Source organism: Sturnira hondurensis, unplaced genomic scaffold, assembly GCF_014824575.4.
Source record: "Sturnira hondurensis isolate 20B ecotype Veracruz unplaced genomic scaffold, ASM1482457v3 Scaffold0007208, whole genome shotgun sequence".
Lineage (NCBI taxonomy): Eukaryota > Metazoa > Chordata > Mammalia > Chiroptera > Phyllostomidae > Sturnira > Sturnira hondurensis.
In genome coordinates, this window is record NW_028079839.1 from 1,932,805 (window position 1) to 1,959,259 (window position 26,455).

A 26,455-nucleotide genomic window follows, 5' to 3' on the forward strand; every position below is an offset into this window, starting at 1 on the left:
CACTTAACTTCAGGAGATTCTTTCGTGTAAAACTCCACCTGTGGGGTTAACACAGTATGACTTGTAAAGTGCAGGTGATTGAAGTTTGAAAGGTCTGTCTTCTTTGGGTTTGTATCTAGCTCTTTGTGTAAAGTACAGTCTGTGTAACCTTAGGTAAATAAGGTTTATCTGCTTTACAATGGATTGAAGTTAAAAATGGAAAGATCCTGAATCACACGGCAAACATCTTTCTAAACTCTTTTTTCTCTTTGTTTTTGAGAACATAAAAAAGCTCCTGAAGATCCCCTACAGCAAGTCCCACGTGAGCATGGCTGTGCACCGCGTGGGCAGGACGCTCCTGCTGGACGAGCTGGACACCCAGGAGCTCTTCATGAGGTCGTCGCAGGTACCGCCTTTGGTGGGGCTGCCGGAAAGTGGTAACGACCTAAGGGCCTTGGAAATGTGACCGTCTCGGAGAAAGGGTGGGGTGGAAACGTAATTGAGGGCTTCAGCAACCGAGAAACGAGAAGTTTCCCTGCTAATACAAAACGCCTTGGTAAAAAATAGGAATGAGAATTGGCAAGAAACTTATTGATCCCAACAGCCCGGATTTTTGCAAGGGAAATGGTGATGCCAATGAAGAAAGTTGTCAAAACTCTGAAATTAAAGGGACTCGTTTAAATTTTTGAAAAGCCCCGTGATGTCTCTGTTGAGGAGATTCTTAAGAAACAGGACTGCCAGGGGGTGTGGGAAATGTTATAACTCCTATAAATCCATTGTTATTAGAATTAACAGGTTTTCTTAAAAAAAGATTCTCAGTCTGTGTTGGTAAATGACCTTTTCCCCCAAGATATGGATGATGGATCTTTGTAAAGAAGAACATGTTGCTGTCCCCAAGGCTTACTCTCCATTTCTATGCTTAACTTTTCATGGGCTGTTTGCAAATAGGTCACGGTTCTACCAGTCCCGTAGGCTGTTCTTTAAAGACTGTTCCTGCAGTGCTTTGGTGCAGGATGATAAGTTACTGTGACTTAATTGTCGTTTGAAGTAAATGTCCCTTTGTGAAGACCACAGTTTTGTTCAGTCTGATATGTGTGCTCACTAGATCGATAGTGGCCAAATCACAGTCCTTGCTTCCTGACTGCTTACAGCCTTGTGTTACACACACACACACACAGGGCGCAGTGGGGCTTTTCCAGGTGCCGGAGAGGATGTTTCGAGAAGGGTCACCTATGCTCTCCTGGCTCAGGGAGGAGGAAGACAGGGAAGGATGGGGAGATTTTCTAAAAGAAGTAACAGGAGTTGAATCTGGAAAGATGAGTGCCTAAGCATGTATTTATGAAATAGTGTTAAAAAATAAGCCCTGGCTGGTGTAGCTCAGTAGATTGAGTGCGGGTCTGTGAACCAAAGGATTGCAGTTCAATTCCCAGTCAGGGCACATGCCTGGGTTGCAGGCCAGGTCCCCGCAGGGGGCGCACGAGAGGATACCTTACATTGATATTTCTCTCCCTCTCTGCTTCCCTTCCCCTCTAAAGATAAGTAAATAAAGTCTTTAAAAATAAGAAGAAGAAGAAGAAAATAAAGAGAATTTCCTGTGAAAGAGTAGCAGGTAGCAGATGGCTCTGATGTATTGGTCAGTCTCTTCTGGCTTTCAGACTGGGGACTGGACGTGGCTGAAGGAGTTTTATCAGAGACTCATCGACCGGAAGTGGCAGAGGAAGAAGAAGAGCAAGGAGCACTGGCACCAGAAGGCCATCCTTTCCAAGTTTCTGTACTACAGGTACTCGGCTGCTTGTCCGTTTGCCTTAAAGGGAAAATGAGTTCTGACGGAAAGTTCAGTTTGCAGCCAGCCACCATAATAACGTAAGGTCTGCCACTATGGTACTGTTGACATTTCAACGTTTTGTGTATTTTTTAAAAAATAAGACTTATGTTTGATTAGTCTAGTTTTTAAAAAGTAGTCAACTTACATGAGCTCAACTCGAGCAGCAGTGTGATGCTTTCTGCTTCCGCCACGGCCAGTATCAACGGCGATGGCGCCGCGCAGCCCGTCCCATCCACCGCGGAGCAGCGGGAACCATCGGGCTCGGATCAGACCCAGGACGGGGGCGGGGCCTCGTGGCCCGCCCCCTTTGACATGCCCGCCTCCGTTTCCGAGGATCCCAGTGCTTCCAGCCAGGTGAGTTGGTGCTGAGATGCTACTTCAGTGAACTCATGGATGAAGAGAAAACCACTTCTCTTGTTAATAAAAAAAGATGAGCAGGTGTAAAAAATATTCTGTCAATTCTTGTCTCACAATCAGAAAACAATACTTTGAGGTTTTTTAGATGGAATGCACAAGAGATATGAATGGCTAGATCAGATTTTTTTAGTTACATTGAAATATTTAAAATTTTTTATCAGCGTTTAAAATAGCTGGCCAGTATTGATTATCAGTGCTGATTATCTCCTCCAAGTCAGGAGTGTTGTAATGTACAGTGAATGTAGGGACATGGTGTATGTTAAACATCAGACGTGCAGTAGATGCCTGTCAAGTACTGACTCAGACTTGTTTGTGCCTGAAATACTGACTTTAACTTGTGGTCAGATTATTAGGCCTAAAATCACCCTTAAGATTTTCTGGATGAAGTTCCTCAGACTTTAAACCACGTCTATCTTACAGAGCTTTTAGTAAGGAAGAGAGTAGAATCGTGTTTGTTCTCCCTTATATTCTTAGTTTCTTCTTATTGCTTGTTTAGCTTTATCATTGTTTCTATCAAAGAAAGAGTCCCATAGGTGTGAATTATACATGTCTGTTTTCAAGGGAAATATATTGACAAACTCTAAGAAGATAAAAGTATGATCTTTAACTTAGTAAATTGTTCTCACATAGAATTATTCATCCAGGTTGTTGCTGTTTTTACAGATTATAGGATTACAAGGAAGCAGATGCATTTAAGTGGGTTGTAGTTTCAGTAGGTTTCCAGATGGAGAAATCTCATTAAACTGTAATGAATTCAAATTTTTCCTAAGTTGGGAAAAGCTAAGGAAAAGGAAGGAAGGAGTTAGCGTGCGGGCTGGTGCAGTGGTGACCACCAGGGTGTGGGATGTGGTGTGAGTGAAAGGGACTTGGGGGCTCCCCGCTTGTGATGTCTGGTCATGATGTCCGTGAAGCACACTGGTAGTGTGCTTTGTACGTAGTCATTGCGCTGTGCTGGTTGTTTTGCATGCTTTCCCGTGTGTGATTATATTTCACCAAAGGAGTTTTTAAACATTCTTCCAGTCTTCCCTGACGTCAGGACCCATGCGTTACAAAAGACTCACCGTAGAAACACCCGTCTCCTACCGCCCTTCTCCCCTCTCCCATTCTGTTCTCACTTCGTGTAAGGGTCTCTGGGGAAGGGAAGGCTTTTGGGGGTCTGTAGACTGGTGTGTGGAGGCAGTGAGCCGGCACCTCGCCAATGCCTCTCGCGCATACTGTGTGCCTGTGTGCACCATTTTTTCGTCCCAGACCTGTGTTTGTGTCAGGTGTGGATGGTATCGTTTTACAGACGACTAAACTGAAGCTCACAGCGAGCAGACGTTTGTCCACGGTCACACAGCTGGTGGAGTCTGAGCCGGGGCTCAAGCACGGATCTTGGTGACTGCAGAGGCCTGTCCTATAGCGCCATCCTCTGCCGTGTCCATGTCCTTCCCACATTTAGAAGGGGCTCAGAGCAGTCAGGTTGTCTTAGCGATGGCATGTTCCTGGGAGGAGCTGGCTTGCCGTGGAAATAATCTTTTGCAGACTATTTTCATAACGTGTTATACAGCCTAAATTTTAGCATTTAGAGATTTATTTTTGTTTGCAAGCCACCACCTCATGAGTTCTTGTTCCCCAAACCGAAACTGCTAGTTTAAGGCCTGGGTTAAGCAATAATCGGTGACCTAAGTGTCTTTGGTATGGGCTTAGAGCCAGACAGACCTTTAGCTGGGACGTCATAGCCTAGAGGCCAGACCCGCTAAAGCAACCACCTGGCGAACAGGGTTTTGGGAGTCGGTCCAGAGGTTAATAACTTGGCTGTGTAAGTAAATGGTAGAAAAGTTGGAAGCTCTGTTAGAGTTCCTTAGGAAGTCAAGACGCAGCAGGGGCACTGGACACTCACACACGCAGCCCGGCCTCGGAGTCGCGTGCACCACCTTCACAGGCAGTAGTAGGGCTGTTCCCACACACGTGGCGGGGGCGAGAGTTCACAGACAAAGCAGTATCCACATATGCACACTCATTCTGGGGCTGTTCTGGCACTGACATGAAGAGTTCATGTTTCTTTTTCTTTTTCTTTTTAAAGAGGGGGGAAGGGAAGGAGAGAGGGAGAGAAATATCAATGTGTGGTGTGTCTAGCACACCCCCTACTGGGGACTTTGGCCCACACCCCAGGCATGTGCCCTGACTGGGAATCAAACCAGCAACCCTTTGGTTCTCAGGTCTGTGCTCAATCCACTGAGCTACACCAGCCAGGGCAAGAGTTCATGTTTCTTAATGGCAGCTGCCCTAATGATCGGAAAACTGAGTGGTGAACTCAGTTTACCCATTGTCAAAAGTTCCCTTTTCTAGAAGTGTTTTCCAAAGCTGTCCCAAGACCGTACGTGGAATAAAGAGCTCTGAGATTGAACGCACTTGAGGACATTGGGTCATACAGGGGCGAAGCAGATTTGTCCACTGCAGGGCCCGTAGGAGGCTTTTCGAATGGTAATAAGCTTTGTTACTCCCCAAAACAAGTCCGCAGCAAGTAGCGTTTGTCACAGCTTCTCTGGAAATCTTCCAAGTGTCCCCAGGACCACGTTCTGTGGAGCACACTAACAGATGCAGATGGCTGTGACCACAACAGGGTCTCAGAAGTGCGGCTGGTCATTCTTAGGAACAGTTTGATTTTGTAGAGGTGGTGCAGGCTAGAGAGCAATGGTAGTGAAATTCACCAAAGTGAAACTTTGAAAGTACAATCTTGAGTCTTTTTGAGTAGGACATAAGTGTGATGAGCTTGTTACAGTAGCAGTATAGTTGCAAGGGACATAGGTCACAAGGACGAGAGCTACAGCTGGGTCCTGGGTCCTCAAAGCTGGTTCGAGACATCTGTGCTGAGCGCCGAGGTGGACACTTTAGCAGTAGGCCGAGTGCGAGAGACTCGGGCAGCAGAGTCACTCCTTGTCCTTGCACTTTCCACAGGGAGGTGAGCCTCTCGAACCCTCATACATAGTGGGGCATGTGGCCTCGGCACCTAAGGAACAGAACCTGACCACCCTGTTCAATGATGGGGAGAACAGTCAGGTACGCCCGCCGCGCTGTCCGCGCTGAGATGCCGTCTGTGGTCTGCGTCTGCGGTATTTAAAAACTAGTCTCAGTTGGATCTCATAGGGAAAAAATCTCCTTGGGCCCGAAAATCGCTTTCTAAATACCTCTGATCTTACAGCCTGTCTCTACTGTTAATCTACTTTGTCTCCTCCTTTTTCTAGTCTGTCTGTGGGTCATGGGGGAGGTTATGGATTTCCTGTGTATCATATAATAATCTCACCTGTTTTACATTGAAGGGTCTTAAAAATGACTTTGTTCGGAACATTTTGTGGACATTTGAAGATATTCATATGCTGGTTGGCTCCAACATGCCCATATTTGGAGGAGGCAGATACCCCGCAGTCAGCTTACGTCTCAGGTAAACCGTACTCATGGTCCTTTAGAGTCCCTGTCCCGTCCGCTCTCACCTGGCTGTCGGGGCATCACTGCCCTCTCTAGTTTTTTTAACCCCGCCCTCCTCCGCCAGTTGAATTGGCACATAAGAAAGGGGCTGGTATCAGCAAGAGCTGATAGCCCTGTAGCTGGGCTTTTCGTTACGGTCCTTGGTGAGCCGAGTCAGAGGCCTGTTGTACTGGCCTAGTCTTAGGTCCGAGTCTGCAACGTGTGAAAATGTAATAGAATTTATTAATTAGCGAGGCAGGTGGTTTTCCAGCTTCCCATCCACTGTGAGCGTTTTTCTTCCTGCGCCAAGTGTGTGTTCACGGTAGTTGGCGTGGACTCTCACTCAGGCAGTGCCATGCAAGGCAGTCGGCCTGCCCCCTCAGGTTGTTTGAGGGGCACGCAGGAGGCCCACAGTTATCTACCACCATCTTCCCTTCTGTTCCTATAGAAATCTTACAGATACCAGTTAGAAATGCACGCAGAGCTAATGGAAAGATGTTAAATATAACAGCACATGCGCTGGGTGTGCTTACCCCGTCAGCAGAGGAAGCTTATGGCATTCCCCATCTAGGGAGCGTAGGCTAGCCTAGTGAAACGGGAGACATGCGTCTCAGATCATTCATTATGGAACGTCTCAATTAAACCAAATAACACTAGAAATGTATATTTTTAGGGATAACAACAAACCAATTAATGTGCTAACTGGAATTGACTATTGGTTGGACAACTTGATATGCAATGTGCCAGAGCTTGTGATGTGTTTTCATGTAAATGGAATTGTACAGGTAAGATACAGAGTGAGTTTTCTAATCTCTCAAGAGCAAATTGGTGCAGAACGCACCTCACCGAGGTTTTTAAGGCCCTTAAAATCTAAGGTATATTTTTGGCAAGGAAGATAGCTGCAAATAAACTGAAATCTGAGTTTTTTCACATTTGAGTTGTTGATAGAATTCTAGACGTTACAGATGTATAATTTTATACGTGACTTGAGAAGGTCACAAAAGTATTAACCCTACGTCTGTAGCCATGGAACGCCAGCTGTAATGCTGGCTACCCCGAGTGGTTACTTGGCAGTGTCGTATGCGGGAGGTGTTGGTGCAGCACACAGACATCTCTGCCCCTTGTGTGCAGTGTCAGGGAGAGGCCACCGTTTGTATAGCGCAGTGCCGTTGAGCACGTTCTGCTTATGAGACTCTTGGTCCCCATTAAGAATGTTGGGGGAAACAAAGAATAAAGTGTGGTCCTTCTTCAGAAAGGTATCTCGAGGGGAGTAATGATGTGCAAAGAGAGAATGGGAAGTGGCAGGTTAGTTATTTGAAGTGTATAATACACAGCGCGTGGATGTTTCTATGAGGGTGAGATCACTTCTGTCACGATCCGAAAGGCAGACTTTGTGGGAGAAGTGGCACCTTACCTTGATCTCCAGTGATAGCTAGCATTCCGGAAAGGAAGAGGTGGATTTTAAAAGACTCGTGTTAGTCTGTGAGAGGTCAACGGTAAATGCAGCGAGGGAACGCAGGACTCCTGCAGTAGAGTAGCGGGGGACTGGCCGAGCCCCGGCCAGATAGCAGAGAGTCTTGCTGAGCAAGGGAGGTTGGACTCAGTTCGGAGCCTGGACCAGTGAAGTCTCTGTGTCTGGGATGGGGGGTTCTGTGCTGGGGTGTTTATTAGAGCGTGGCATGCATGCAGGGCAGATCTGGAGGGTTTGGAGGCAAAGATGGGTCAGGTGTGCAGTGCTTTGAGAAGGGATGTGGCCCATGCTGTCGGTACATGAGGCCCTCATACTCACCGGGAACTGACAGCAGTCGTCGTGGCTAGTGTTTATTGCATGCATTGTGTTCCAGGCGCTTCGCTAAGTGCTTTACAGGCATTGCCTTATTTGATGATCGCATCAGCTCTTAGCTGCCCATGTACCTTTATTCCCCTTTGAGGGAAAGGGAGGCTTGAAGATCAGGGAGCCCGAGTGAGTCACCCAGAGCCACATTGCCGGTCAGTGGCGGTGCCACTGTTTGGACCTGTCCCTGACCGAGGCCATGCTTTTAACCATTGCGCTGCAGCCCAGGGGTTCCTAACCTGCAGTGCGCATCAGAGTCCCCTGTGAGCCCTGAAAACCCACCTTGCTTGGGCCACAGTGACTTAGAACAGGTGGGGCATTGTAGATGACTCTGACTTGCACCCCAGTGGGGAACCACTGTTACCCCATCACCCTAATGGCAGCGTTTAATGAGAGGCCCTGGGTGAGGAGAGGGGACGTGTCAAAGGGATTCAACTCCAACGCTCGGCTCAGGGACTGGGGAACCATGGTAGTTACTGTCATCTGAGATGAGGACGTTGGATTGGCTTCGTCGTGTGTTCAGGCTGAGGAAAGTGTTGAAATGCCGCTGAGCATTTTGATTTGCAGGCGTTAGAGAAGACGGGTTAGACCCTGTTAGAGACCACCTCAGAGAGAGAGAGAATGAGAGAGAGTGTGCGAGCCTTTCCCCCACAGGTGAAAGGGGGGGCGGGGGGAGCTTCCAGGTGGGGGAGGAGAACCCAGTGATGCCAGGGGAACTCCAGGAGAACTTTAGGCGGACCACAAGGGATGAAAACCAACCTTAGGAGACTGGGTTTGGGCCTGTTTCCTAACTGATTTGGAGTTTCTGGTCTTGGAGCACTTCGGAAATGTGAGAGGAGTTCAGGGAGGTGTGCACAGGGGACCAGCTAGGAAAGGACACGCAGGGCTTTAAAGGTAGTGGTGGTGAGGGTCGTGGGCCTTGGTGCTTACTGTGGCCTCCCCTCCCCGCCCCCACCCGATCCACTCCCGGAAAGCCGCAGTGTGCACCACTCAGGGCAGAAGGGCTGTTGCCTGAGGAAGCTTCCCAGGTGCTTCTGGCATCTGGGGGGAAGCTCATGGGGGAAGTCTGACTGTGTTCACCCTCTTCCCAGTGGAGAGCCGTTGGGATAGGTAGACTAGGAGGAAGTACTGTGAGGTTTGTTCCGTGCGGGAACAGAAATGAGATCGTGCCTACGTTTGGGCTTCCCACTCTGGTGGGGGTTGTTCCCTGAAAGCCACTCCTGCGGTAAACCATCAGCGCTGCTGGCGGTGGGGGTCAGGTCCTTTGGAAAGTGGGAGCAGAGAGAAGGTGGAAAACTGTTGGTTACCTCTTGTCCATGCTGCATGGGTCTCTTAACCGCAGAATTTGTATATGTGGTTGGTTTTTCATAAGAAGTGTTGCTGCCTAGGTTTTCTCTTAAACTACCTTCCATCTGTGTTTTACAGAAGTATGAAATGATAAAGACAGAAGAGATTCCTGATTTGGAAAACTCTAATTTTTCTACTAAAGTCATAAAAGACATTGCACAGAATATTTTGTCATTTCTGAAATCTAATTGTACCAAAGAAGGACATACCTATTGGCTATTTAAAGGTGAGCCTATTCTTGAGTAAATAATAATCAATTTGAGTGACTGCTATAAAATGAGGTTGGTTTGCTTGCTTGTTTGTTTCCAGCGAGTGGCAGTGACATAGTGAAGCTCTATGACCTCACTACTCTTTGTGAAGAAACTGAAGACAAATACCAGAACCCGTTCACAATGCCGGTGGCTATTCTCTTATACAAGTGAGTGCTGTCAGACGGGAAGGTGAGGAGGCCGTCTTTTGTAAAATTTAGCATATAGCCACACCGTCCAAGCCAAGACTTTTAAATACCTGTTAGGTCTTCGTAGCTTAAAAACAAAACCTGTATGTTTGTGTATGTGTGTATGTGTGTACACACGCACACCGACTATGCCAAGATACACCCGCGGGGCTGGGGAATGCAGTATCTGGGTGTTTCCTCTGGCCTCACTCTGTTGGGGGGAGAGAGGAGTGAGCCTAGATTTCAGTCTTGTAGAGAATGGTAAACGGGGAGCAATGTTGGTGTGAACTTTCTTTTAGGGTTGCTTGCAACATGATGATGAAGAAGAATCAAAATAAGAAACACTATGGGACTATCAGGACATTGCTTCTCAACTGTCTTAAGTTGCTGGACAAAAGCCGACACCCTCAGGTACGGTGAGCGGTTCCGAGCTCTGGAGAAACACGGCAGAGGAAAGTGGCCCGGATGTGGGGCCGCGCTGCCCGCAGTGGGGCTGGCGCCAGGCGGGGCTGTCTGGCTGAACATGCACTAGCTCTGAATCGAGGTGCACTTTAAGTACAAACGCACACTGAATTTTGAAGGTTGTGGTGTGTGCACATTACGTGTTCGTTGAATCAGATATATTACTGCCGCTCACTAGGTAGTTAATGTGGCCACTAGACTATTTAAGTTTCCTATGTGACTCACGTTGCGTTCTTCTGGACCAGCACTGTCCTGTAAGTGTGGAACTCACGGAGAGAGCTCTTTCCTCTTTGTTTTATCATCTCCTGCTTGGAGATGGAAGCCTCTTTTACGGGATCTTAGATCTGTTTACACAAACATCTTGCTAATTGCTGTTAGCAGAAAAGAGGTTCGCCTTCCATACTTCAGCCTGTAGTAATAAGCATCTCCTTACAAAGTCGTCCATGGCCACAGTTCTCCTGCGCCCTTAGCTGTCTGGATTTGACCGCTGTGTCCTTCGGTGTAAGGCTAGTTGTAGCCTGTTTAAATCAGAGAAGGTCTGTAGTATGTATACTTTTTTTGAAAGATTCAAGTTGATATTTATTGGAGCCACATCCAGTTTAAAGATCATTCTAAAGACCAAACCAAGAGAAAACTTTTTTGCAGAAGAAACAGCTCGTGACTTAAATACCTAATTGAAGTGGTGGTGTTTGGTGGATACTGAGTGGTTTATACAACAGTCAGAAAACGGGGTTGCAGCTGCTGTGTGCCTGTGGTTAGGAATCACTTAATAACGCATTTAAAGTGGAAAAAATCGTCATATATACATGCCCATTTTAAGAGATAGCAGGCTGGACTGCGCCCTCATTAAGCTAGTGGGGGCTCTCCCCTGGGACGATAGACTGCGTAGGGAACAGTAGTTGCCTGTTGGAGACAAACTCTTACTAGTTTCAGCTCCTGACGAAAACTGCGGTTTTCCCAGTTGATAGGGAAGATGCGACGCGTGAGGACTTCCGGGTCTGTTTTTTGTTTTTTTGAGCGAGGGTTGGGGAAAGATGAATTTCAGGAAGTAAACACCAACCCATGGGACTTCAACAGAGCACGCTCAGAGTACGGGGACTTCAGTGGGACACCTCTTTGTGTGCTGCGGTCTCCGGGGGCGGGGGGCAGCCCGTGTCAGACCCCCAGTGTGTCAGCGCAACGGCGAGGCTCGCCCTGCTTTAGACTGCTCAGCTTGGGTGGTGCTCACACGTGTTTTTTTTCTTTTTATAAGATTATTGCTTCAGCCAATTACATGCTTTCGGAGCTTTTTCAATTGGATGAACCTAAAAAAGAAGAAAGTTCAGAATGTCCTTTAAATGAGAATTCTGATGAAAGCTACAGTGAGGAGGAGGAGGAGGAGGAGATGCCGGACAGCGACGAAAACGGGTCCTACAGCACCAGCTCCGACCCTCCGGAGGACAACAAAGCAGTAGCTGTGATTAAGTCTGTGGGAGAATTATCCGTCCCGGAAAAATACAAGTCCACCCATCAGATCAGAGTGAGCATGTTTCAGTGTGTGTGGAAACGGTGCCATGAGCAAACGTCGCTCGGTGAGCCCAGTCAGCCGCTCTGCAGGTGGCGTTACTGCAACCAGCCCTTCGTGGTCCGGGGTCCCGGGATCAGCAGCTTTACAGATTCTAAACTTGGCTTTATAATCGTCCCAGGGTAGCTGACCACATGCACTCTTAAGGTGGACAAACATGTCAACCGCACATCAGCATGTTAACATTGATGCGGTTGTCTTCCTTCCACTGGCCCAACGCGGTGGACGGGGTGCAGGTTGGTCCGTGTGCAGAGAGGCCTGGCACCTCGTTCCTGTGCTGCAGGGCGGTGCTTTCCCAGGGGCTGGAGCCACGTCATCCAGGTGGGACAGGCCCAGAGAGACCCTGCCCCCTGCCAGCCTTCGGGCTCCTTTTGGTGCAGAATGTGTTTTCCCGATGGTATAGTTAGGTTTCTGTTTTCTAAGTCATAATTACTTTACAGTCTGGCATCCCTGTGATCAGCTCTGGGTTGCCATGAAAGAGTAACATAGTCACATTTACAGATAATCTCTTCATTTAAACTCGGAACTTAATCTTCAGGTGGAAGATTACTAGGGGACACCTCTCTGTCACCCTAACACATTGCCTGTGCTTCTGACCTGTCTATCCACTCTTCCCTCTCGTTCACTCAAGCCAGGCTGCCTCCTTTCTGTCTCTCACATGTGGCCCATCTTGACCTCTGCGGCTGCCATTGCTTGTGCTCTGGATGTCCCTTCCCCAGATCGGTCCATGGCTGCCTTTTTCTAAGCCTTACGTCCTGACGGACACCTCCTCTCCTCCGGGAGGCCTTCCCTGATCATGCCTCACCAAAGCCTGGTCTGTTTTCATCTCCTTCCCCAAAGGTGACCTGAGGTTCGTGTGTGTCCACTTTGTTCACTGGTGCGCGTAGATCCTTGAAGGTGTGACGCTGTCTCTCGGGGCTCAGATACTTGCTGGATGAGGACCGACTGCAGGAGAAACGTCACTTACATCTGAATTTCAGTGCACTTCCTGCTTAAACCCCACAGTGGCCTAAAAACTTTCTGAACATAAAATTATTGACTGCAGAAGTGATATGTATTTGAGAAACTGCATTATAACACAAGACGCTGGGTTTATGAAGCAATTAGGGGATCATTAAAGATGTGGTGATATGGGCACAGTTTTTTCCAGAGACAGCACTTTATCAGTCTGTGGCACTCAATCATAGTAATCACAGAAACGTGTCTTTCGTTGGCCTCGCCGTCTCCGTGTTCTTTTCAGGCGTGGAGTCGGCCTGGCTCCAGCGCCCCAGCCCCCACACTGACACACTGTGCCCTCGGACAGACCACGCCCCATGCCTGCTCCTCCTCTGTCAAGGCAGCAGCTGACCCCGGCCCCTGGGGACTCACCCCCCCAGTGAAGTGCCTGGCAAGCCCTTACTCGTAGTGCCGCTCTTGGGGCAAGACCGTTGGTGACACTCGTTAATTAACGCACTGCTAAGTGGATGAGACTGCTGCGCAGTAAAGTCGAGCTGACCTGTGAGGTAGGGTGAATGCTGATCTCAGACGTGACTCCTCACAGTCACCTTTTTGTCGTGGCAGAATGATTTTTAGAGTTTTAGTACTAAAGCAACATTGTGCCAGAAAATCTTTTTGTTAAGCAGGGTTCGTGTTGATGATGCTTGTTACATCAATTTAATCTGCAGTTAAAACAGTATATTAGCCTTAGTAATTCATTCACTAAGCTGAATAACAGGCACATTTTGAAATTTGTGACTTAGAGAGGTTTAGCGATTCCCAGGAACCGAGAGCTAGGGAATCGGTCACTTTGGTAGCATGTTAACAGTGTGCCGTGTTTGTTTCTGAAGCCCAGCTGTGCGTTTCCGGTTTGCCGTGACACGGAGGAGCGCTGCAAGCTTGTGCTTAGCTACGTTCTAGAGGTCAGTTTGGTTCAGTCTTCACTAGTCCATTAAAATTTGTACTTGAAACGCAGATAGCACTTGTTCATCGGTGTCTGAATGATACTCTCCTTTGACTTTTTCCCCTTTAAGCATGAAGTAAAAATTAGTTTTCCCCAACTCTCTCAAGCCAGATTTGTCTTTAAAATCTGTTTTCAAAATAGTAATTCTCCTAAATGTGTTCAGTAGTCTCCATATTTCCTCATGTTTAGTGTCTAACTGACCTTCAGTTGCTTGTCTGGTGACTGTTTCTCCTTTTTTTAAGGGTTTAAAGTCTGTGGATAACAGCGTTAGGAAAGAGAGTGACCTCCCTGCAGCCGACCCCAGCACCCCAATTCCACTGAAGTATGAGGATGAGTCCACAAGGGGGGGCCCCGAGGGTCTGGAGAAGCAGATGGCCTTGTTTTTGGACAAAAGTAAGTTGAATTGGTGTGCAAGTAAGGTCTTTTCCATAGAGCAACACTGGTCCTTTACAGCAGCAGACTTATGTACGGCATTAAGGCATCAAGGCAGGAATTCGTAGACAGGAATTCAGAAAAAAGAGCATGTGAACAGAAAGGAGGGGAAAACACCTGTTCGTTCAAAATGTGAACTGGAGGAGGGACCTTCTGATCCTCCCCAGGAGTCTCTGATAAGAGCGCAAGGGCCTGCCTCTTCCTGTCGCCCACCGGGGGGCTAGTGCCTGCGGCCTGGGGGGTTCTGGGAGGTCCGCGCCCCCGGAGGAGCAGGCAGGTGTTGAAGAGCAGACCTAGTGAGTCTGCAGGAAAAGAGAAGAACCAGCAGAAAGTACGCTCGGAACTGAACTTGCAGCCTCGAGTCCTGGCTTTGCTGGGGCAGCCGGTGCTTTTTGGAGCCTTGTTTTCTCCCCCAAACGGAGACAGTGGTTGTGCTGCCCCAGGGCCGGTCGGGGGCTCAGTGAGCACGTGCAGTCCTGAGCACAGTGCACTCGGCACGGGCCTCCGGGAGACTTGGCCGGTGTCGCCGTGTGCTGCTGGCACAGGCTGGGCACGACATTTACAAGGGAGCCTGATTTGTCCCTCGGGAGCATCACTTCATGAGGACGTGTGGCCTTGCAGTAAAAATAGGAGTTTCTTGTTTATTTTAATCCAAGTGACATTTATTTTTCCAACCTTTCCCCCTTTTTATAATCAGTTTCAGTTTTTAAAGCTTGCTTTGAAAGCCTGTGTGTTTGAAATAACACCAAGTGCTTTGAGACCCTCTCTTCGGGAACCTAGCTGGAGTGGGGAGAAGGCGGGTTTCCCAGCATTCGCTTGTGCTTCCCGTGTGCTGGGCTTGAGCCTGGGTACCGTGAGGAGACCCATACCAGGATGTCTGTGGCTTCTTTGGGGCTTGTTTTCGGTTCTGCTTTTCTTCCCTGAAATGCCCTTCCTGTCTCTTCCTCCCTCCCCTCTCATCTGTTGAAACCCTGTGCATGCTCAGGGTGTCCATGCCCACCTCTGTCCCCAGCGTTTCTCGGTCCCCTTACCACCACGCTCGCCTCACACCACCAGTCCTGCCTGGAGGCTTTGCTCATGGACACTGCGAGCGGCATGGCGCCTTACTCATCTTTGGTTTCCTCCCGCGCCTTGCACACAAGCAGAACCGTGAGAGAGCTCTTCGTTGCTTTGAAAGATCCACGTGCTGTAGCTGATCAAAAATAAAAGGGAAATCTGGAGACAGGATAGGGGAGGGCAGCTCCCGTAGCACGTTGTTCTCATCTCCGAAATCGCGCCGTGTGCCGTCGCGGTTTGTGTTACCTGCTGGTCTCCCCTCTGGTCTGTGTGGTCTTCAAGGGCGGTGGCCACGGACATTCACATCGTCGTTTCCGACCCTTCACAGTGCTTAGCACAAGAGGGTGGTAATAAGCTGGACTTCAAATAAAAAAGGGTGTCCCTGATAGAAGGATCAGCCCCTAAGACAGGAGACAGGAAAAGCAGGCATCCATGTAGGTGGCGAGCAGAAACTGGACTTGGGCTGACGGGAGCAGGCGTGGAGCCCTGGGGGTGAACCGAAACCGGGTAGCTTTGGAAGTGGGCTGAGGTGCTCGTACGTGGCTGATCGGCGAGAGGCCATTCTAACACAGATGCAGCTGTGCTTCAGGAGGGTAACTTTTTGACTGGAGAAGGGGGCCAGGTGGTGGCCATGAATTCAGTCATGGAAGTGACCCTGGAAGAGAACGCCAGCTGCTGGGAAGCGGGCGCCTCGGGGACTCCCCAGGGAGTGTGTCTTGAAATGTGGTGTTCCTCCCGCGTGGCGCAGTGCTCACCAGTCTCGTTGCGGCGGCAGTGCCTGAGCCTGGGGTGTTGGTTAGAAAATGTTTCTCCTGGTGAGACTTACATTCAGGTGAAACGTGTTGTCTTCTCCCCCCGCCCTGTGTCACAGTGGGCTCCCTTCAGAAGGGCAATTATTCTAGTCAATCTGGAATGATCCCTGGTTCTTGGCAACATAAAATGAAACTCCAGCTGATTCTCAAGTCATCGAAGGCCTACTACGTTCTGTCCGACGCCGCCATGAGTCTGCAGAAGTACGGGCGAGCGCTGCGGTACATTAAACTCGCTTTGCAGAGCCACGGTGAGTCGCTGCCGGTGGTGCATTCACCGGCATTGGGGGGGGGGGGCAGCAGCGAGGATGTCCGAATTTNATTATTCTAGTCAATCTGGAATGATCCCTGGTTCTTGGCAACATAAAATGAAACTCCAGCTGATTCTCAAGTCATCGAAGGCCTACTACGTTCTGTCCGATGCCGCCATGAGTCTGCAGAAGTACGGGCGAGCGCTGCGGTACATTAAACTCGCTTTGCAGAGCCACGGTGAGTCGCTGCCGGTGGTGCATTCACTGGCATTGGGGGGGGGGGCAGCAGCGAGGATGTCCGAATTTCAGTGCAGTTTCACTCCTAAAACAACCTTTTCCCATCTTGTGTGTTACCCAGGACTTTATTTTCTGCTCTGAGTGGTTTAACCTGCCCACTTTGAACTACGCGAAGCCATGTTTGATACTTGACATAAACGTAGAGCAGATACTGTGTTACAAAGCTTGCAGCTGGTGACAGATTTTATTACCTTGCTGTACTAATTTCTAACATCCTTTGTCCTTCCTTTTGCTCTTCCCACGTAGACACGTACTGCTGCCTGTGCACCAACATGTTTTCCGAGGTGCTGCTCTTCCTCTCTCAGTACCTGACCCTCTGCGGCGACATCCAGCTGATGCTGGCCCAGAATGCAAGCAACAGGGCGGCGCACCTGGAGGAGTTCAATTACCAGACCAAGGAGGACCAGGAGATCCTGCACAGCCTGCACCGGGAGTCCAGCTGCCAAGGTGGGCCGCCGCGCCCCACCGCTGCGCCCGGGCCGCCGACCCCACACTCGCTGGCCTTTGTCCCGAAAAGGGGCGCAGAAATGTCTGTGTTTCGACATTGTGATGTCAAAACATAAGTGATATGGCTGTTTCATTTCACTTATTTTTTAATTTCAGTGTGTGTTTACATATAAAATGCTTCTGAAGTGTCTCATACTGACCAACCCCACTACCAGAACCGACTGCGCGATGAGGTCAGAGACCTCCGTGCTCGCTCTCCGCACTGTCTCTTCACGAGGCTTTTCCCAGTGGTCCTCGCCGTCATCGGACCGGGCCAGGGTCTTTTTCGGAGTGGAGGGACAGTTGGCCAACGTGGATGGGTCACCTTCTGAACAGTTCCTGGGGGCTCAGATACAGAGACCCTGTTTTAACTTAGTTCAGGGTTGGCAGTCTGACGGAATATGTCTTTTGGGAGTGGGTATCGGATTTTTAACCCGGGACGTAGGAAGACCTAGTCCACACGGCAGGGAGGGTAGGGAGGGCATGAGGGTCGGCCTTCAGCAGTGGGCCGTGAGTTACGTGTTGTACTCTGAGGTCGGGTACGTCACGTGCTCGCCGCCTCCCACAAAGTTTTCGACACTTAACATCTAGAGAAGTACGTTGAGGGGAAGTGTAGTGTTTCTTTTTCCTTTTTCCTTCTGAGTTTCTCATTTTGGTAGACACTGAGAAAATCAACACTGTTTTTACTACTCCTATTAATTTGATTAAAATATTCTTTGTGAGAGGGACGGTCTCTCCTGTGTGTGTTATCAGCAGGAGTGCTCCCCCTTCCCTCCTTGAGTTTGGGGTTTGCCTGTTCCCTCCAGGCCTCGCTAGGCAGCATGGCCGAGTCTTTGAGGGCTCATCTAGCAACTTCTCCAGCCGGTCACGCGCACTGGCGCACTGTGAGGCGCCCCCCGCCTCTGGTAGCAGCCAGAGCGTCCAGTCATGAGAGGAGAAGTGGTGTGCCCGTATGGTAGGGTGCGGGGCACGGGAAGTGCTTGGTGTTTTCAGGCAGGAAAGTATTTTAATCCAGCATTAATGTCCCAAGAAAATAATAGTTTTCTGAAGGAAGAGATCTTTACCTTGAAACTTAAATTCATAGTTTTATTGATTGAATCCTAGTTTTTTTTTTAAGGTTTTATTTATTTATCTTCAGAGGGGAAGGGAAGGAGGGAGGGAGAGAAATATCAATGTATGGTTGCCTCTCGTGGGTCCCCTGCCGGGAACTGGCCTGCAACCCAGGCATGTGCCCTGACTGGGAATCGAACTGCGATCGTCTGGTTCGCAGGCCCGCGTTCAGTCCACTGAGCCACACCAGCCGGGGCATGAATCCTACTATTTTTATACTACATTCCATTAATTTTATTATCTCAGAAATACCAGACTTAATACTAAAGAAGTAGGATTTAAGTGACTCACAGTAATGTTTCCTTTTCTTTCTTTTAAGGATTCGCATGGGCAACTGACTTGTCTACAGACTTGGAGAGCCAGCTTTCAGTCAGTTGTAAGTGTTACGAGGCCGCTAATGAGATCTTGCAGTTTAGTGACTTAAAGAAGCAAAACCCGGAACACTGCGTACAGGTGTCAAAGAGAATGGGCAACGTCAGAAACGAGATCGGCGTGTTCTACATGAACCAGGCTGCCGCACTGCAGAGCGAGAGAGTGGGTGAGTGTCTGTCGCCGCCTGTTCTGTTTAGAGGGCCGCACTGATTCCGGGTGGTTTGGGCCAGTCCCAGCATTGTAGGTCTCGGGTGCTTAGTTAAAAAAATCCTTCATTCTTCAAGTCTCAAGAAATAAAATTAGGGAAAAACATTATTTGCCCTTGGAATTCATCATTTCAGTGTCTCCCATTCCCCATCTGATCAGTCAGAATGAGCTGGACAGCCAGTCTGTACCTGGCCCGATGCTGGTTAGGCAGTGGCTAAAACAGTCCTCCTTGGAGGCAGGAAGACAGGTAAGAACACACATTCCGAACAGTGTCCTTAAGTACAAGAGCAGCACAGCAGAGGAGTGGGGAAGGAGACGTTTGGTGAAGTTGGGGGGTTCTTGGAAGGCTTTTGGGAGGAGGTGTAGATGGAGCAGGTCAGTACGCATCACACAGGACATCAGCAAGCAGCACGGGGAAGGGGAGGCTGCCCAACTGCGTGGCAGCGCTCGGAAGGAGCCAGAACTGCAGGGTGCGGTCCAGTGGGCATTCGGAGTGGGAAGGGCTGGGTGGGAAGTGGAGTGACTTGTGTGCCTGTTGATCTACAACCTGTGCTCGACCTTAGGGAAAAGAGTATGTTGCTAGTGGGCAAATATGTGCTTTTTCACACTAATTGTTTTTATACATACGTATACATTCATATATGCTCTTGGAAGTTGCTTTATGTACATGTAGGAAGAGAGAGGTGTAAGAAAGTGCACTTTCACAGTGCCTCTGGAGGAGGAGGTCGGTGGGAGAGTAGGAAAGGTGCTGACCCTAGGAGAGCTAGAGGAGGCACAGACGACCCCTACACTCCCAAGACCGTCTTCAGAGTCTTCACGCGGCAGTGCCCCACTCGGGTGTCTTTGCATGCCACAGCCGCAGCCAGTCAGTGCAGAGGAGTGCATCTGAGTGCCGTGTGTCTGCTGTAACATAGAGACACAGGCTGGGGGGCTTAGACGATGGGGGTTTATTTCCCTAACTCAGGAAGGTTGGGGGGGCAGCAAGGTTGGGTTTCTCTGAGGCTTCTCCACTCGGCTCTCACCTTGGCCACCTCTTGCAGTGCCTTTTCTCTGCCAGTGTGCTCGTGTCTGTCTCTCACGAGAGCACCAGTCCTGTGGGTTTGGGCCCTGCCATATAACCTCATTTCACTTCAGTGACCTCTCCAAAGGCCCTGTCTCCAAAGACGGTCACGTTCAGGGTGAGCGCCTCCATGTGAATCTGAGGGTAAGGGGGTGTGCTGTTGGGCCTGTGACGAGTATGACGGGAGCAGTGTGCTGCGGGGGCCTCCAGGTAGCTGGCTGCCCCCTGGACGTCCTGTCACTGCCATCGTCCTCTCATGATCGCCTTGAGGGACACCCGTGGGGTTTATTTACGTGGATGTCTGCTTACACTGTTTTTTTGTTGTTTTTTTTTTAATGTAGTGAGCAAAAGCGTGTCTACTGCAGAGCAACAATTGTGGAAAAAAAGCTTTTCTTGTTTTGAGAAAGGAATTCACAACTTTGAGTCCATCGGCGATGCTACAAATGCTGCCCTTTTGTTATGTAACACGGGAAGACTGATGCGGATCTGCGCACAGGCGCACTGTGGCGCAGGGGACGAATTCAAGCGTGAATTTTCACCAGAGGAAGGCCTGTATTATAATAAGGTAACGCGTTTGCTTACATGTTGGACCTCCCCCCTTCACACCTTGTTGTCGTTTACCTTTGCCACTGCTCCACCAAAATAGCACAGAACCGAAAGAATGGAAACCTGTGACAGCCCAGGACTAGATGGGTCATTCACTCGCTTAGCAGTAGGCCCAGGTGCACCAAGAAGCCAGGATTGGGGAGGACTCTGATTGGCAGGTTCAAGCATGACGGTGCGGTGCAGTGCGTTGGCGTAGCCGGGGAAAGGTCAGATGGGTTAAAGATCCGCACGAGAGGATCTTTAACCCAGAACACCGGAAGGAAACGTGGGAAGGAGGTCATTTCGTGGGATGCGTAGGACTCTCCCAGCCTAACACAAGCAGACGTCATGAAGTAGAAGGTGGATGGTTTAAGTGTACGAAGATAAGGGTTTTGTAAGTGCACGACAGAAAGCAAACTGGAAAAGCGTGCCACAGTGCAGCAAAAACCTTTGTGGCGCACAGGACAGGTCAGAGGTTAGTGACCGTTGGTGCGTAACGGTTAGGCATCTGAAAATAAACTGTCCCAAGAGAAAGAAGGGCAAATAACCTTGAACAAAAAATCATATATGTAATAAAAGTAAATGGTTAATATGTGAGAAAATTTTCAAAATTTAAACTTGTATGGAATTTAAAAATTCAGTTTCTTTTACGTATCAAATTAGCAAATATTTTTTGGCAAGTGGTAGCATTCAGTGTTGGAGAGGATGCACGAGAACGAACATGCACGTCGTCGAGTGCGGCTGTCCCCCGTTTTTTGAAAGTTGTCTTTTATAAAAGGCCCATGTTAGTCCCTGTTTTCACTGACCAAGACCTGAAGGGGGAGTTTGCTTCTAGAAAGAAGGTGAAATACAAAACTAGCACTTGGCCTTTGTTGTGCAGCCAGCCGCTGCTGTGGAGGTGCACACACTGCGTGGCCAGGGCCGCTCTGCCAGGCCCGCCTCCCCACCCCGGGCATCGCATGCGGCAGCTGCTGGGCGTCGAGCCCCAGAGCCGTGAGCCAAGTCCAAGCACCTGGGCTTTGTCCCCCCCAGATGCTTCCAGCATCTGCCAGTGAAATGGATCTTGAAGTATCAGAAAAGCCTAAGAGAGCTCATGCGATGTTACACTTTACGTAAAACTGGATGCAATTAGGCATTTCGATCACGGTAAAGGAAATAAAAATGTGTGCACTCAGTTTTGGACCTGGTAACACTCAGAAAACCTTACCAGTGGTAACTGCTCTGCTCCCTGCCACTCCGGCTATGAAAGGTTCCCTAGGAAAGATCCACTTTCCACGGGTGGGGAAACCTGCCCTTCAGTACTCTGTGGGTTACTTTGTAGCGCAATCAGAGGATTAGTAGTGTAATCCTTCAGTCGGCATGGAAGCTTTTCGAATAAAAGGCCTGTTGTTGAAGTCTGCATATACACAGGGGAGGAGCAGGTAAATGCGTACAAGAAATGTGGGCATTACTGCTGGGCGACGGGGTTACGTGGGATTGGGTTTGCTCGAGTACGAGGGCTGGGGGTGGCAAGGGGCAGGAGGAGCTGCTGACATTACAGTCTCGTCTGGCAAATTCTTTATCCTCAGACTTGTAGGATTTTTTTTTAGTGTACTTCTTATGGAAGCTGTAGTTTTCATTTAGAAAGAAACCAACGGGAGACGGTGCATCCTCACGCATCGGCGTGGGGCGGAGGGAGGCAGGAAGGGCCACGGCTCCTCCGGGCAGACCAGGGCAGGAACGTGGGCTGCCCTGAGTCTCGTCTCAGTACTGACGTGGTCACGCTGATGGACTGTTTTCCTTCCTCCTAATGCGGTCCTTTTATAACCGCTCCCCACGTCTGGCCACCCCTGGGGGGCTTGGAAGCGTGTTTCAGTGTGACGTGGCGCGTGCTTACACTTCTGCTCCCTCACAGGCTGTCGATTACTACTTGAAAGCTCTGAGGTCCCTGGGCACGCGAGACGTGCACCCTGCCGTCTGGGACTCCGTGAACTGGGAGCTGTCCACCACGTACTTCACCATGGCCACGCTGCAGCAGGATTACGCCCCGCTGTCCAGGAAGGCTCAGGAGCAGGTGCCGGCACGTGCGGGGTGGCAAGGGGGCTTCGGCCGCGCGATTCCCCGACAGACCCTGCACGTCTTTTCCCTGACTTCTTACACCCCACGTGTTTTTAAACTTCTTATATGAAGTTACAGGCTTCTCTCTTTTCTTTTTTCCTCCCCCTTGTAAAAACTAAACAGATTGAAAAAGAAGTCAGCGAGGCCATGATGAAGTCCTTGAAACACTGCGATGTGGACTCAACCTCAGCCCGGCAGCCCCTGTGCCAGTACCGAGCGGCCACCATCCACCACAGGCTGGCGTCCATGTACCACAGCTGCCTGCGGAACCAGGTGCGGCCGGGCCCGTTTGGAAGCGTCTGGGCGCTTCTCCGGCATTGCAGTGTCCGTTCTGAATGCCTGCTCCTCCGTTAGGTCCTTGGAGAACCTTGCGGAGTGTGGGCGTTTTCCCTGTCTTTCCTCACACTATATGTTCTCATCTACCGTGATTGATTGGGAATTCACCATGCAAAGTTACATATTTGCCTGGCTGTAGTTTGATTTTTTAAAAGTATAGTTAGACTTTATTAGAACAGTTTTGTGTCAATCTTGAAGTATCCATTTGTTAAAACTTTTATTGTGAAGTAGAGCATGCCTACAAGAGCACATAGAAGGTGCACAGGAAACATGTGCAGTTTAGAGAGTACAAAAGAAAAGCCCTGCGTACCTCGATCCAGGGTCAAGGACGCAAGGGTACGGTCAGGTTCCCGTGTGGGCCCTCACTCCCTCCAGACCCACCCGGGGTAACCACTCCTGGATTTTCTGTTGTGTCCACACCTTTTCCATGTTTTACCACTTAGACGGTATGTTCACGTTTCACCTGCTCGTGAACTTGATAGAACGAATCATGTTCTACGTGCTCTTCTGTGGCCTTTCACTCAATGCCATGTTGTTGAGATGCTCCCAGGTTGGTGCATGTAGCTATTCATTTTCTCAGTTCAGTGTATTCATGAAATGATTATATCACAGCTTTATCTGTTCAGTGGTTCCTGAACTTTTAGGTGGTTTTAGTTTGAGCCTCTTAGAAATAATCTACCACGAAGAGTCTTTACATGCATCTTGGTACTCAAATGCATGTATTTCTAAGAATAATTTAAGGCCCAGCTTGAAGGAGCTTCCCTCCCTCCCAGAGGAGACCTGGCTTCTTCCAGGAGGCTCGTGCTCATGGCTTCTCAGGGATGACTTGTGTTCTGCTGGGGCCCCTTTCTGAGCGCAATACCAAGACAACTCGGCTTGCACCCAGCTCAGGGCGAGGGTTTACTTCTGTGTTGCCTTCACCGTGAGGTTACTGTCCTTTGAGGTGTAGCTTCATCGGAGAGGATTTCCTTCCACGTTGTGCTGGCCCTCGACACTCTCGTTGCCCATAGGAGGCCCTCAACCAAAATTCAGATTTGCCCAGATGACCTGATATCCTCAAGGTGAAAGCAGGCTTCGGAGTTCCCAGACGGTTCGGGGGTGGGGGAAAGAATTGTCTTTCAGCAGATGGAAGTCCGCACACAGAACGGAGCCGGACCCCCCCTCAATCCCATAGTGCGTTACTTAAAATGGATTGAAGACCTAAACGTAAAAGCTGAAAGTGTAGGACTTAGAGAAAGACCACACCCGAGAGCACGTGGTGACCCAGGCGGAGACTCGGTTGCGTGGCCACCGTGAGACCCACACCTCGGGTTGCCTTTGCTCCCTCGTTGGCTCCAGGTCGGTGACGAGCATCTCAGGAAGCAGCACCGGGTGCTGGCCGACCTCCATTACGGCAAGGCTGTGGCGCTCTTCCAGCTCCTGAAGGACACGCCGTGCGAGCTGCTGAGAGTGCAGCTGGAGCGGGTGGCGTTTGCGGAGTTTCAGATGGCTGGTGAGTCCCTGTCCCCGCTTGGTCCGGTGTGCGTGGGCCTGGGGCCGAACTGTCTCGGGGCTGGGCAGGACGTGTTTATTTGGAGGTGTGAGGGATATTGGTTTCTGTTTTTTATATGGTTTTTCCCCCAGAGGGACTTTGGGTGGAGACCAGAAGTCTGTACACTTTTTGAAGTGCTTTTTAAAACTTAGGGAAATGGATTAGATTATGTTTGATGACTAGCAATGTTGAAATGTAGCCCATGAGCCCTTACTTGAAAAAATTGTGACAAGCCAGTGTAGCCAAAGATGTAAGTCGCAGCAGACACCTCAGGGACGGAGGAGCAGTGGTGAAGGCAGTGGTCCCCTTGAGTCCCCACCCACGGCACCAGGTGCCGTGGGCGGGGCCTGCACAGACCCCGCCCAAGGTCACATCCGAGGAGCCCACAGAGGGCAGCCTCCCTGTGGGGAGCGGGTGTGCAGTACAGAGGGCTCGTCCCTGCGTCTCATCACTCTGCTCCACCAGCTCCTTCTGCGTGGGGCCCGGAGAAACAAACCCCATGTGGGCAAAGCAACCAGAAACAGCTGTTCACAGTGACAGCAGTTCACTTGTGTTCACGTCAGCTGTTTCCTTCTGTGACATTAAATAAGGGAGGTGCTTGGCCCGCCCATGACTGCGCAGTAGCCTTGGACAGAGGCCTGGGGAACCCGTGATGGGCCTTGCTGCCCCTGGGGCCCGGCCCAGAGGAGGCCCCACCCATTGTGTGCAGGTCTGGCCTTTGTGCATCAGGAGAATGGATTACCTGTTTAGAACGGTTTCTAAACATGCTTTTCAGTGAAAGTATTTTTGGTAACTTCTGGCCACTGTGTAACACCTGTCTGGGTGTGGGAGGTTGCTGTTTCTGGTGGTCTTTTTGCATTTCCAGCTTTGAATTTTCTGCATGTTTGAATTTCTTAGAATGAGCAAGCATCATTTTTATTAAAAAGAGTAGATACTGGGAACAAATTTGCTAAGATGGTAAGTATGGTTAATTCCCTTTAAAAAAAATTGTTTCGTACTCTGAGTACCTGAGGAAAGTAGTGTAAACATTTGGGGGAACGGGCTGGTAGCCAGGTTACTGGATGCTGTAGTTCACCAGGCCTTCCGTTCTCTCTCACTGCACCCGTGGTTTCTCTGTAGTGTGGAGGACCGCGCTTTGGCTCCCACGTGCTGTTAGCGCCTGCGTGTCGTGACTCCGCAGCCCCCAGTGGCACTCTCGCAGAGCCCTCTGCCAGCCTTCTGGATGCTGAGACAGCAGGGCACTTGTGCTGTGAAGTTACCACATTTGCAGAGTTGTGGGTCCCCACGACCACTTCACACCAGCTGTGACTCTGAGTGTCTCAAAGACCCCCTCGAGCGACATTTTACTAGGAGGGCTCACCGAGCTGGTGCACTCCAGGCCTCTCAAGAAGCTCTGGTTGGCCGCTCTGTGGAGGCGCAGATGGCACTCAGTGTGGCCAGCAGCGAGGTGTGACCATGTGCACAGAGCGTTTCCCATGGGGCAGGTCACGCGGGCCTCGAGGTCCAGGTTTTTACTGGGGCACCAGCACATGTGGTTGACTGCCACGTGGCTGGCCTGTACTCCGGGCCTCTGGGTTTCACAGGGCCCAGAGCCTCCACAGTGCAGCAGTTACAAGGCTGCTTGGAGTGGCCCGGGGTCCCCCAGGTTTACACAGACCTCCGTCAGGGCGTCCAAGAGCATCTAGATCACCCCTGGGAGCCGAAGGCCAGGGCCAGGTCTGTTGGGACAAGGCTAATTCCCCGAGCCTTGCCCCGAGTCACAGAACCGGTCCACTGTGGCGGCCTTCGTCCCACAGACTCCTGCGGGCCCCCACACCTGGCACTCAGGTGCTGGCTCCTCCCCACACAGCAGTGCTCTCACTGGGCAGAACCAGATGGCGCAGCTGGGGACAGTCCCTCCCTGTCGCTGCGCCCAGACTACCTGTTTCTCTCGGGGGATAATTACCACGGAAAAGTCGGGTTTGCATTTGAGTTGGTCTCCTCTCTAGCCTCCTGTACGCAGTATCTGAAAGGCAAACATTGTACTAGCACGTTGGCATTGAACAGGCCTCTAGGTTTGTATTTACAGACATGACTGTTTGTGTTTAACTCTAGGTCAGAACAGCAACGTGGGAAAACTAAAAACTCTGTCCGGGGCCCTTGACATCATGGTGAGAACGACGCATGCGTTCCAGCTCATGCGAAAGGAGCTTGTAGAGGAGTCGGGCCAGGTGAGTGGAGACAGTGTTTCATCTAAGTGGTGGATGTGTGCAGTGAGCATGTGGCCGGGGGTGGGGCGGTGGCACTGTCTGCGTGGATACTCTTTTTAATTCCCAAGTGCATCTTTTTTTTTAACCCTCACCTGAGGACATGCTTACTGATTTTAGAGCCGGGGGAAGGGAAAGAGAGAGAGAAACACTGATGTGAGAAACGTTGGTCAGTTGCTTCTTGTACACTCCCCAATCTGGACCAAACCCAGGCCTGTGTCCTGACCAGGAATCAAACCTGCACCCTTTGACTTTACTGGGTGATGCTCCAACCAAATGAGCTGCGCCGTCAGGGCGACAAGTGTGTCTTTCACGTTTTAGAACGACCCC

General features: G+C 50.0%; 1 protein-coding gene across 5 annotated transcripts in view; it reads left to right on the forward strand.

The window, feature by feature from the left end:
• Positions 1-26,455, forward strand: part of EDRF1 (erythroid differentiation regulatory factor 1) — a 32,348-nt gene that overhangs the window by 3,770 nt on the left and 2,123 nt on the right. For 2 of the 5 annotated variants that reach the window (XM_037051166.1, XM_037051168.1), the window contains exons 4-24: positions 260-385; positions 1,635-1,759; positions 2,002-2,158; positions 5,162-5,263; positions 5,524-5,645; positions 6,342-6,453; positions 8,928-9,075; positions 9,159-9,267; positions 9,585-9,696; positions 11,000-11,266; positions 13,138-13,209; positions 13,493-13,643; positions 15,610-15,672; positions 15,911-16,036; positions 16,342-16,542; positions 18,011-18,229; positions 19,672-19,895; positions 21,810-21,968; positions 22,136-22,285; positions 23,687-23,840; positions 25,974-26,089. In XM_037051166.1, the coding sequence (XP_036907061.1) occupies positions 260-385; positions 1,635-1,759; positions 2,002-2,158; positions 5,162-5,263; positions 5,524-5,645; positions 6,342-6,453; positions 8,928-9,075; positions 9,159-9,267; positions 9,585-9,696; positions 11,000-11,266; positions 13,138-13,209; positions 13,493-13,643; positions 15,610-15,672; positions 15,911-16,036; positions 16,342-16,542; positions 18,011-18,229; positions 19,672-19,895; positions 21,810-21,968; positions 22,136-22,285; positions 23,687-23,840; positions 25,974-26,089 (3,015 nt within the window). Of the gene's footprint in view, positions 1-259; positions 386-1,634; positions 1,760-2,001; positions 2,159-5,161; positions 5,264-5,523; positions 5,646-6,341; positions 6,454-8,927; positions 9,076-9,158; positions 9,268-9,584; positions 9,697-10,999; positions 11,267-13,137; positions 13,210-13,492; positions 13,644-15,609; positions 15,799-15,910; positions 16,037-16,341; positions 16,543-18,010; positions 18,230-19,671; positions 19,896-21,809; positions 21,969-22,135; positions 22,286-23,686; positions 23,841-25,973; positions 26,090-26,455 lie in introns of all 5 variants that reach the window. The other 3 variants (XM_037051167.1, XM_037051169.1, XM_037051170.1) reach the window with 3 other exon arrangements.